General features: G+C 36.7%; 1 protein-coding gene across 18 annotated transcripts in view; it reads right to left on the minus strand.

The window, feature by feature from the left end:
* PLEKHA5 (pleckstrin homology domain containing A5) overlaps positions 1 to 13,355 on the minus strand; it is a 241,865-nt gene that overhangs the window by 148,312 nt on the left and 80,198 nt on the right. Inside the window, exon 4 of one of the 18 annotated variants that reach the window (XM_077870883.1) lies at positions 12,711 to 13,001. The exons of the other annotated variants lie outside the window; for them this stretch is intronic. Coding sequence (XP_077727009.1) covers positions 12,935 to 13,001 — 67 coding nt within the window. The 3' untranslated portion in view covers positions 12,711 to 12,934. Of the gene's footprint in view, positions 1 to 12,710; positions 13,002 to 13,355 lie in introns of those variants that run through there. 18 annotated transcript variants of the gene reach the window in all.

The raw sequence follows: 13,355 nt of genomic DNA on the forward strand, positions 1-13,355 counted from the left end.
CAGGATCGCGCCCTGGGCCAAAGGCAGGCGCCAAACCGCTGCGCTACCCAGGGATCCCTCAGATCAAGAACTGAAAGTCTGTAGAGGTAAGCTGATTTATTCGAAGTCTCTCCCGACTTCATTATTTTTCTATTACTATTTTTCTGTGCTTCATCTTTCTTGTTTTATTTAAATTAATTGTTCACCCTCTGTGTGGTTTTCAAATTTGTAAGCAAACTGTCTTAAATGAGTTTTAGAACAAAGCAGGTCTGTTCCCAATACTCTGGGTATCTGGTACAGATCTTTCTCTGCTGAGATTATTCACACACTCTGAGTATGATAGGTCTGACAGAAGGAATTGTGTAGTCTGACAGAGATTCGTGAGGACTGACACAACAAATGTAGAAGGTTGGGTGATCCTAATGAACCCAGCTCTGTGGGGTTCTATTAGTTTCCTATGACTACTGTAATAATCACCACAGCCTTGGTTCTTAAAACAATAAAAATTTATTCTTTAACAGTTCCATGGGACCTCTGGGTGGCTCAGTGGTTAAGCATCTGTCTTTGGCTCAAGTTGTGATCCTGGGGTCCTAGGATCGAGTCCTGCATTGGGCTCCCCATAGGGAGCCTGCTTCTTCCTCTGCCTATGTCTCTGCCTCTCATGAGTAAATAAATAAAATCTTTAAAACAAAAACAAAACCCCGTCAAAATGGTTCCAGAAGCCAGAGATTCAGGCTGTAATCAGTTTCAATGGATCAAAATCAAGGTGTTGGTAGGGCTACAATTCCTCAAGAGGCTCTAGAGGAGAATCAGTTCCTTGCCTCTTCTAGCATCTGATGGCTGCTGGCATTTCTTGGCTTATGGTCCCATCATTCCATTTCTGCCTCTAGAGTCATAGCGCCTTTTTTTCTTGTGGCTGAAATCTCCCCTTGCCACTGTTACCTACCATTAAGGACACTTGTAATTGTACTTAGTCTTCTCCCCACGAACTAGGACAATCTCCCTATCTCAAGGCCCTTAACTTAATGATATCTGTGAAGTCTTTGCCACATAAGGTAACCTTCCAGGTTCCAGGGAATACATAGGACATTATCAGTACACACTGGGGGTGTATGTGTGTTTGGGGGAGGGGGAGGGGGAGACCTTACAAGATCTAAGAACAAAGAGCCAAGAGGCACTCTCACGATCTTATCTTTATATTCATAGTCTACTTGATTTAGGTACAAAAACTGCTCCCAACAGCTGTATCCTCTCCTAGCCCTGACACTCTCCCCAAATACTGCTAAAAGTTACCATCTTGTAACTTGATCAAGATCATGTAGCTTCAATTACTCTTAACACTTTCATACAGAAGAAAACACAACCTAGGTTCAAATTTGTTATAACAAAATAGTTGTAGGAGGAAAAGAGAGAAACTGGACAATGCATTGCTCTCTCTTAAAATTATTTACAAATATTGCTATAAATCTAACATTAAAAAACTAAAAATAAATAATAAAAATTTAAAAAAATAAAAAATATAACATTAAGGAGGAATTAGATATTTAATATTATATCACTCCTCAGCTACCTGAAAGTAATCAAAATGTGCAATACAGTAATAAATGGTTGACATACAAGTTTTGAAATGCATTGGCAATCTCTTTTTCTTATGCTGGACAGTGAGTATATGGGCATTCTTAATATCCTTTTTACTTCTGTAATATTTTTACAATATTATTTTACAATTTTAAGTATTAAAAAAAGAAAAAAAGGATACAATGTGGTCTCCCTGAGTCCTAGAAAGCATCCCATGGGGTGGATCCCTGGGTGGCGCAGCGGTTTGGCGCCTGCCTTTGGCCCAGGGTGCGATCCTGGAGACCTGGGATCGAATCCCACATCGGGCTCCCGGTGCATGGAGCCTGCTTCTCCCTCTGCCTCTCTCTCTCTCTGTGACTATCATAAATAAATAAAAAATTAAAAAAAAAAAAAAAAAAGAAAGCATCCCATGTGCTAAGCTTCATGTTTCTGTCTAGAATTACATCAGTAACTATATCAAATGCCATTGTCAAAATCTACAAACAGGTCAACTCTGGTTATGAAAAAAGTCTTGCTTCCTTATTAGCTCCTTAGGGAAGTAGAGAAGAGGTAGTGAAAATGAGAATGTCTCTAACCAGGAAACAGATATGCTGATAAGTTGCCCATCTCCACATGCTCTGCCCTATAATTTCTACTTGTTTATACAGAAAGATTTTTGTGCTATTTACTAAGAGTAAGTTACCGTCTCCCAGATGGATTTTGCCGGCTAGATGTTAACTGCTGCAATTCTCCTTTTCTTGCCACAAGCAACTTGTCCTCAAAGGAAAGATATGTTTCTGAAATACTTATAAAATTGCTTTTAGTAGACAAATCATACTTTCTCATTGACTTAAGCTGTAATTTCAGAGATTTATTCTTAAGGAAAAAATACAGCTCCAAAAAAAATTTATGCTTATACCCAAAACATTCTTTCTGACAGACAGGAAAAAAAAATTCCATCATAGTTCATCTCAATTGGAAAAAAAAAAGAACAAAACCAAAGATTTGTCTGCTAGACAGCAGACAAGCTATGTACCAGACATTAAGGAGACTAGAAGGCCCTGGTTCCTAATCCTAAACCTCTTCCATTGGAAACTGTCCATGCAAAATGATGGCTAAGGAAGAAGTTCCATCTGTATTAAATAAGTCATAGATCCTGTTCTCTAGACTTGTGGTTTGAGGTTTTCTATCTTTACAAAGTAGATTTTAGACTTATACTTCAAAATGTAATAAAAATCACAGAATATTTGTAGGATTTTATTAACATATGTATTTTTCATGAAAGACTCTCTATATTCAATGCATATTCAATGTCTAGTCCTTTACACTAAATATGGCTTACTAAACCATCAAAATACTGATTCTACATTAAAGCTTCATAAGAAACTTGGTCTATCTCTATTCTCAGAGACAAAACAAGACTGATACTGAATCTGCAGAGGATTCTGGGGGCAAGCAACCAGCCTATCTGAAGTTCTTAAGTAGCTTAGGGTAGGAGTCCTTGCTCCCATATCTGTTAATATGTGTACCCTCCCTTCTAAGAATAAATGAGGATCTGAGAACATGTGTACTCTTTAGGTTACAGCAAGAAAAACCACAAGTTAATCAGGTTTCATATTTAATAGAAGTGCCAGAAAAAGAGCCTCTAAGCTGATAACTAATCAAACTATCCATTTTTCAAAATAAAATCAAAATAAAAAATCTTTAAAGTAAGTGGGTGGGCCAGGGGCACAGCCAACATATTTTACTTTCATATGGGTCTAACATGTTTCAGGGAAAAAGCAGAAGACTCGAGACTCCAGTAGACTAAGGTAATGATGGCGATTCTTTAACCTTCTGGGTAGCATTCAGGATAATGGGGAAGAAATAACACACCCTGAGGGAAGAGAAAAAGTTACCTAATCCATTTCAGGGCCAGTGAGCTGAGGAGTTGCTGAGGAAAAATCATTCTGAAGTTATTATAGTAAACTGTAATTCAAACTGTTTTAAGGCTTAACCCCTGTAAGGGAATTTGCGACAATTTGGCAATAAGAGCCTGCCAACAGTTAGTCACTCAAAGGAAACAAAGGCATTCTAAGAACTGCAGCGCCCAAGGGGGCTTGTTTGCATTCTAATATTGAGCTTAACAGGGGTGGGAGTAAATGATGTAAAGTTACTGTCACTGTTATTTTAACTTTTATTCTGACCTGTGATCCGTTTTATTACTCAGGCACAGGACACCTGAGGAAATCTAGGTTACAGGAAACTGAAAATGTTTCTTTTTAAAAAAGATTTTATTTGAGAGAGAGAGAGTGCGCATGCGCATGTGTGCACAAGCAGGGGGAGGGGCAAAGGGAGAAGGAGAAGTGGACTCCCTGTTGAGCAGGGAGCCCCAACACAGGGCTTTATTCTAGGGCCCTGAGGTCAAGACCTGAGCCTCAGGCAGATGTTTAACCGACTGAGCCAACCAGATGCCCCCCAGAAACCGAAAATGTTTAGAATGAGTTGGGCAGGATTGAACCTGTGCATTTGTCTTACTGAAAGGACCTTCTGGGATAGGTGCTGACAAAGATCTGGATGTGTGAGTCCAGGAATAATGTGGAGAAATAGCAAAACAAACTAAAGAACAGAAACTCCAAACCCTGATTCCTATACTAAATGTTTGAGCTATAAATGCAAGAGAGGACTTGATAAAAGGTTGCTGAGAAGAATCTAGAGGAGAAAAGAACCAGTAAGTCTGGAGTGACAACTAAGAGATTGTGGAAGCAAGTTCAAGACAATCTGAAATCAAGTGGGAATCTGGGCACCATCAACAAAACACTGAGGAAATTACAGACAGAGGTTAAACTCACATAAACTTGCTGAGTGTTTGTTTAGTGGCCATCTATTAATGGCCTAAAGAGCTAAGTTATGTCAAGTTAAGGTAAGTAATGGTCATCGTATATATAATATACTTTTGATATACCTATCTTAAATCACAGATAACCCTGAGATCTCATTAAAATAGTTTTATATCGGGGATCCCTGAGTGGCGCAGCGGTTTGGCGCCTGCCTTTGGCCCAGGGTGCGATCCTGGAGACCTGGGATCAAGTCCCACGTCGGGCTCCCGGTGCATGGAGCCTGCTTCTCCCTCTGCCTGCGTCTCTGCCCCTCTCTCTCTCCTCTTTGTGCATTCTCATGAATAAATAAATAAAAAAATCTTTGAAAAAAAATAGTTTTATATATATCAAGCCATCTAGCTGACCTTGAATTTGTCAAAAAGCCATTGTTAGAAGAAATGCATTAGAGAGAATCTAATGTACGACTGTGATGGCCCCAATGACACACTATTTGAGGTATCTTTCCAACACCAAACTATGCACTCAATCTCTAAATGCTGAACAATCTTGCTACAGAAGGGCTACAATTCACCAGATAGGCCAGATTTCACCAAATTTTCAATGGAAGTGCCAGAGTTCTGGGGTATAAGTAATTATAAAATTCTATCAAGGGGCACCTGGGTGGCTCAGTGGTTGAGCATCTGCCTTTGAGTCCCACATCAGGCTCCCCGTGGGGAGCCTGCTTCTCCCTCTGCCTATGTCTCTTCCTCTCTCTGTGTCTCTCACGAAAAGATAAATAAAATCTCTAATAAAAAAAAAATTCTATCAGGATCAGCAAAGAATTATTTACAGTTTAAAAGAAGAAAAGTCCCTGTTGTAATTCATATTATCAGTTCATTTATGAAGATTATGGTATGGGGTCTAATAATTTTAATGTATTTCTTAAACAATAATGGTATGAAAGGGTTTTGTTTTTAAAAGAACAGCAATCTTCACAGAAACAGGACACAGAAACAGAAAATATAAGCTCTAAAATAGTGGAATTGATATGGGTTGAAAAACATGAAAAAATTTAATTCAATATACATTTAGGGAGTTCCAATTCTGTGCCAGGCACTGCTGGGTTTCCACTAATTTAAGAGTTTATATTTCACTAAATGTGATTTTATTTATAATAACATGTTTTGTATAGCAATAAGAACAAATTTGAGGTATTTCTTTAGACTAAATATTCATCACTTTGTCTACCAGGCCAAACACAGCTGAAACAAATGGGTATTTAGCAATTACTCTTATAAAAGTGGGTTAAGCAAATAAGACTTTTTCAACATTTTATCATGTATACATTGTTTTTATTGATTGATTGGTTTAGAGCACAGAGTAGGGGGCAGCGGACAGAGAGAATCCTAAGCAGAGCTCCCCACACAGAGCTAGATCTCATGACCCTGAGATAATGAGCTGAGCTGAAACCAAGAGTCGGATGCTTAACCCACAGAGCCATCCAGGTGCCCCTACATTCTGGTTTTAAAAACAAGTTACAGAGGTGCCTGGGTGGCTTGGTGGGTTAAATGTCCAACTCTTGATCTCAGGGTTATGAGCTGAAGCCCACATTGGCTCCACGCTAGGCATGGCGTCAACTAAAAAACGAAGAAAAAAGTTATATAAAGAGATTCCAAGTATATTATAATTTATAAATATTATATTTATAAGGTATATTTCTGTGAGGTTAGTATTTAAAATAGGATAAGTAATATTTTGAAAAAATTTTAATACAGAAAAAAACTTAATTGTTTCAAAGGGAAATTAAGGAGACAAACATTTATTGAACACTGTGAGTGACATCATGCTAGGTTCTTTATGTAAAATTAAATACTCATAATCTAAAAGAAAAACATTGATGTTTCTGTTTACTATCGAAAACACAGAATGGAAAAAAGAAGGTACTTGCCTACAGTCACAAGTGGCAAAACTAGATTAGAACCCAGGCCACGGGATTACAAATACTACTTATTTCCCATTACGAACTATATTTTAAAAATTTAATTGGTCTCTCTATAGGAGTAACTTTAAGAAAATGGATGAAAACTTATGAAAATTATCAAAATGTTTACTTGGTTATATTGCGCTCCCCCCCTCCCCCCCCCCCCCCCCCCCCCCCCGCCAATCCCTCACATAGTGTTTACTGCTTATACTTTAATGTTTAGGGCTTTCAAAAATGTAATTTTAGCTTATGTCTCTAGTACTATCCCCAAGTCTAATCATACCTCTTATATTCCATTTACACTGTATTTCTAAGATTGTCCTTCTAAATGTAAAATGGAAAAGAACTGAGGTAATATTCTGGAAGACCTAAGGAAACCCATAATTCTTTCACTTATCCATGTATTTCAAAGATAATGGTTCATACTCAGAATTATTTAAATGTGTGCTAAATGTTCATATACTGTTTTTTCATATCATATATTGTTTTTTCTTTTCAAAATTTAACCATATTTCAGGGAAAATTAAGTTCTCTGAATAAAGTTCTGAACAAGAATTAAAGGCAAGAAGTTCTGCTATAAACAAGCACTCATGGTCCATCATTCCTCAAACTTACTTGACCACAGAACTCATTTTCAGTTAAAACCACTTGGGATCTTTAAGCACTACTGACTTCATAAATGTTAGGGAACTAAATTATTCTTAATTGGTAAATGTTAAGTTAAATGAGTAGACGAACTTAATGATTTAGAAATGAACAAAATATACAGGTATGTGCTTCATCTTCAAAACCTGGCAAAGAAATCCTTGTAGTCAATCATTCCTTTCATATTTCCCTCCTTTCACTTTCCCAGTATTTCTCCATATTTTTCTTTCTTTTTTTTAAAAAGATTTTTATTTATTTATCTGAGAGAGGTAGTGAGAGAATATGAGTAGGAAGGAGAGGGAGGAGCAGGCTTCATACTGAGAAGAGACTGATGTGGGGCTCGATCCCAGGACCCTGGGATCATGACCTGATCCAAAGGCAGACACTTAACCAACTGAATCACCCAGGCACACTTCTCCATATTTTTCTTTAACAGACTTCAATTGATTATTGATTTATTATTTTTTTCAATTTATTTTTTTATTGAAGATCTATGAAGGTCTATGATTAGAGGCAAATGGGACTAAATATGTAAGAGAAAATAGTATAAAGTATAATTCTACCATGAAAATTTCATGGTTATTCACAGACTAAATAGGTATTAGCAAATTAGTTTCAAAGACCACAGAGAACTTCTACATTTTTATTTTTATACACTCAAAATATTTTTTTAAAAGATATTTATTATTTTGAAGTAGTCTTTACACCTAACATGGGGCTCGAACTTAAAAACCTGAGATCAAGAGCTGCATGCTCCACTGACTGATCCAGCCAGGCATCCCTGAGATATTTTTAATTAAAAAAGAAAACACTTGATAGGATTCTGTAAAAGCAACACTTGTTTGTTTTTTACCACAGTAACTATCTGTGAATGACTTACAGCCCTTATGCATCTTTGCAATAGTCCAGGAAATAATCTTATTACATTAGAAATCTTAAATGAATCTCCTATTATTACCACGGTTAAGTACTATACTAAAAATAAGTGGAAATAGCTGTGTGCATGCTGCCCAAGGTCACACAAGTGAGTCAGTATGTACAAGTGGAACAGATTTCTTGAGTATTATCACTTAGTCCTCATCTCTAACTGCTAACCCTCCCTTTTCACGAATATACAACCTTAAGTATACACCCACCTCCTTCACATGTGCCAATCCTGGAAAATGGCATAGTGGGGGCAGTTCACAAAATAAAGCTATTTCAGGAAAGCATCACATAATTGCTTGGCATTTGAAGGCACTAAGCCTTTAGTATTCTCTTCCTATTCCTCCTACCCCACCACATTGTTTTTCTAGAACTCTTCAAAACACCTTCTATACCTCAAATTCCCTACTTCACTGACATTTATTAATAAATATGATCTTCCCCCAAGGAAATAAATTTGGTAATTTTATGCCTTTTCTTCAAATCTTTATTAACTACAATGATTTCTCTCATGTAGAGTATGCAATTTTAATTTCCAGAATACCCTGAAGGTTTGGCTGCCAAGTTTATCAACAATAAATATAAATCAAAATCATGTTCATTATGAAATAATAATTTACAGACTTCAAATATTATTTGATATTATAAGAACATAATATGGAAAAAATGCACAAAACTTCCCTCTTTAATTTCATGGTAGAACATGAACACTTGGATAACAAAAACAACCACAGTACATTTCCTAGCAATCACCATAATATGAGCTCAAGAGAAGTAAAAAGAGCCTAAAACGGCTAAACTATTATTATACTCCAAACACTCCCATAGCTACTTCAATAACTAAAAACAGAATGGATTCTAAATATGAATATTGAGTAACTGCAGCATATTTCACAAAGTGTTGTCAATTTCATTCTATTTTTGAGTACTGTAAATGACCAATTATAAAGTCAACTGATTTTTGAATCATCTATATAACAATATGTACATATAGTATAACATATCCTCTCATTTTTTCAAGAATTCTTGCTTTTTTATGCTAAATGAGTCTTACCACTACTTTTTAAGATGAAGTGTAAAAATATGAAAGCAAAAATTATAATTTGATAAAAATACAAGAACAAAATGCTAAACTGTTCAAACAGACAAATCCTGAGCTCCCTTAGCACACAATTCTGCCAGCATTATTCAGCACCAGTAAGCGAATGAAATTTGTGGAGAACACGAAGGAGTATCATCATAGCAATTTATGAACTTGTCACCTCAGAAATGTACTGAAAATATTTCATAGGAGTGAGATTTGGATGGCAGAAACAAATTTCTCCTAATCTCAGCTAAGTTACTTGCTACATAAAGCTTCAGCTTACTACAAAATAAGCAGCAGATAGAAGAAACAGCCTTGCTAGGAATTATAAAATAGAATAAAACAGCTAGTTAACTCACCAAATAGTCTTTTGCTAAAAACCTGCATTCTTCTTTTTGTCTCAGGTTCCTGGTTTCCAAAGACAAAATTACATGCCCTCTGACAGAATCATGACAAAGGGCACACGGTGATGAGCTCTTTCCTGCTCTTCCCACTAGAAGAAAACTGAACCTCACTGCAGTCTCCAAGAGTAAGTACTTCATATGAGCATGCTCGGTATCTAATTTAAATGACTTGGTATTTCATCTCAGCATGTGATGGCCTACTTCCAAACAAACTCAGAGAGCTGCAAATTCAATCGAAGATCATTAACCGCAATAAACTAAACAGAACCACCAAATGATAATTGATTTTGTTTCTGACTTCATGATTTTTGTGGTTCATTTAACTTGATGTGCCTGGAAATAATTATTTTTATACTTAAAAAAAATTCTTAGGTTTCAATATTTCACTAACTATGTCAACATAGGTATTTCCCCAAAATACTGGAAATATCAAGGCAGGCAGGTATGACCCCCCCAAAAAAGTAAATGTGACCACTGATAAATTAGGCAAACATTTCATATTTTACTTTTTAACCTTTTATTCTGTATCTCTGCTATTCAACAAATAAAACAATCTACAAACTATTAGTATTTTAACTTTTCCTTTGGAAATATTAGTAAGCATCAATAAACTAAAATGTTCGGTATCTTTATTAAATATGTCTGTTTTCTTGAAAATATAGCAGTAAGGATTTTTCTCATCTATAGATTATACGTTATATAATAGATTATATGCTTATATAATAACAGACCTCAGCAAAATTTTGATAAAGATATAAAAAGGATTAATAATTGTTTCTGCATTTTCAAGAACTTTTACAAAATGCTACACACACACACAATCAATAAAATGGTTTACATATGAATGCTTATGCAATCAAATAGCTAATTTGCCTGGTATGCTGAGCAAGCTGCTGCAAAGGCATATATAGTTTTGCATGATGGAAATATGGTCAAGAAGCTCCCGATGCCCATTTAAATTTTTCAGGGAAAAAAAAAAAAAATCTAGCACAGCAGATACAGCCCCACTAAAAGCCAGCAGACAATTCTTATGAATCCACTTCCATTTTCACCTTGGGCAAAAATTGGAAGTGTTCATACAGTTGACACACCAAGCCTAGGATAGCAAACCACAGGCAGAGTGGGGCTACACCATCTTTAACTGGGTCCATATACTAATTTATGATTGTCCTTTCTTCACAACCATTCTTGGTTACTTCTACACTTCCCCATCATTAAATACCTAACTACCCCACACATAAATGTCTTATTTTATGAACAGTAGCCTTGCTTCCCCCTTCCCTCTTGACCCCAAATTAATCTGGAAGTCCTGGGAAAATAAGAAGGCATAAGAAACAGACAAATTCAATGGCAGTAGCTAAGATAAGGCCCCTCATAGATGGTAAGACAAGATCATTAAGAGGTTTAGAGAAGTCGTAAAAAATAAAATGTTAAAAAAGAACATGAGAACTGTTTATGGAACCACACCTACCTAATTCCAACACCTTTAAAAAAAAAACTGTAAAGTTCAAAGAAAGCTACCAATACATCATTTTCTTTAGCATTCTATCAAAGCAACTCATCTATTGCCAGTGAGCGTTAGGTAGGTTTAATTGCAAGGTCTGTGGGCAATGTATGGTACATAAGCACTCTCTCCCTAAAGAAAACGCCCAGGAAAAGCAGCAGCACAGAATAAAAGCAAATACCAAGAGTCATACAATATATCAAACAAAAAGTGTCAAAATGCATATGTTTTATGTACTGCTAAGTCTAATAAATTCTGTGTACAGTATGTGGCAGGGTAAGGATTCTGTTAAAAAGAGTTTCTAGAAAACTATGACCTCTGAAGGAGAAAGGAAAGTTCTTCACTGAAAACAAACAAATCTACTTCTGAACTATAAATATTTATTGAGCACTTGTTATATATGAGACATGGTGCAAGGCAATGCACAGTGGAAACAAAAACAAGGAGGGCTATCTCTGTTTTCAAAAGAGCTTATAGATGATAAGGCAAGAGGAGTACATGTCGCTAATCCAAGATGATCACAGCAAAAGAGAGATAGATGTTTTGCTGTGCTGGGGGGTTTAGAGGGATGAGAGAAAGCGTTCTGATGAGGAAAATTTAAAGAAGATTCTGGGAGAGGGTGACCTTTTTGAAATGCTGTAAATGAACACTGAGGATCGGGACCAGAAAGAAGAAAACAGGGAAGAGGAAAACAGCCAGGTAGGGGGCAGAGAAATAGGGCATGAGAGGACTAAGAAGTGGCATGGGGACTGGAGAACTTGTGGTATGGTGTGAATCACAGGAAGAAGTGTAGGCTGTCCAAACTGGGAAGAGAGAAAAGAGAAAACGCAAGATAATATTCAGGGAGCACAGAATCTGGAAGCAGACGGCAAGAAGTGCTTTACACCCTGGATAATGGAGGAGCCAGGGTCATGCGCTAAACAGCTGAATGAAGGAGATAACTTTGGAATGACAGGCAGATACAAAAATAGGTAAAAGAGACATTAATTCCAGCACACTGGCACAGCATGCCCATTTTTTAACTCACGTTTTGAATGCTTCCATATCACTTAATAGGTCTTTAACCTGAATTTCCTCTCTTTTCTACATTTGACTTTAGCATTCTGATTTAAAATTGAGGTCATCTTGTAATTACATTTACCTTTGATCTTAATTAGAGGTCCTATTTTTTTAAATCTTTATCTCCTGCCACTCATTCTTCAATTTACTTGCTTACCCTTTCTCTACCTACAACATTTGATAAAATGTTTCCCTCAAAGGCTACTCTGATAAGAATGAACGAATTTGTAAAAATTTGACAAAAGATAGAATCCATTTCTATTGACAAGTGAGTAACCTCTGAAGACTGTATACAGTTCTGGTGCATTGTACTGCACATAGACACAGGAGGATGGATGGATCTCGCCATGACTAAACATACTTGCCATTCACTGCATCCTGAGAGAGGGCACCACAAGAGAGGGAGCGGGAGGAGGGAGAACAGAAGTGTACATGAGCCTTTGACTGCAATTTGCCGTCATTTTGGATTTTTACCATAGTTCACAACAGAATCACCTGTGTGGCTGAGAAACAACTTCGGCACACACATTCAGAGTCCAGAAACCTTTCAATCTGACCAAGGGGGGGCCAGTCATTATGAAGAAGCTCTCTATACGATTGTGCAGTTCCTCTGGGAAAGAGCCACTCATTGATACACGGGGAGAGACAGACACAGAATAATGAAGTACCGACACTATACAACTCGTTGGTAAAAGATTCCTATTTATTGTTTCCTGCTTTCTCAGAGATCTTCTGATGGTATTTAAGAAAGTGGAAACATTTTCCTTTTTAAAAATATTCCATCTTAATATAATGAAATTAGGAATTCTTTTCAAATATATACAGCAAGAAAGTGAGTCCCAGGAAGTGTACAATGACAAAGAAAAAATAACTGAAAGAGTCCCTACAAAATCTGGAGCATATATTTGCAAGAATCTTGGGCAGCGACGCCTGGGTGGTCCAGTGGTTAAGCGTCTGCCTTCAGTGCAGGGTGTGACTCTGAAGCCCTGGGATCGGGTCTCAAATCGGGCTCCCTGTATGGAGCCTGCTTCTCTCTCGGCCTCTCTCTCGAATAAATAAATAAAATCTTAAAAAAGAAAAAAAAAAAAGAATCTTGGGCAAAGGCATACATTTTCCATAATAATTTATCTTAAAAAAACCCATAAATTTTAAAACATATTTCGTAAAATAAACTTAAACATCCTTGTGACTTTTACTGCAGTGATAAGCCCTTAGCACCTACTCTGCATGTGGCCAGATAATGTACAGACCTAATTATACATGATTTTGGCATTCAAATGGTCTCTTGCTATAGACAATGCTTAGACTATAAGACAATCTTTCGTTCTTTACTAGAAAAAAAGCAAACACAAAACAATTTTGCTTCTGAATAAAGACATAAGAGTATTTTTAAAATATCGCACTGTGTACATGAAAAGAG

The sequence above is a fragment of the Canis aureus genome, chromosome 25 (genome assembly GCF_053574225.1).
Source record: "Canis aureus isolate CA01 chromosome 25, VMU_Caureus_v.1.0, whole genome shotgun sequence".
In the NCBI taxonomy this organism is placed as follows: Eukaryota; Metazoa; Chordata; class Mammalia; order Carnivora; family Canidae; genus Canis; species Canis aureus.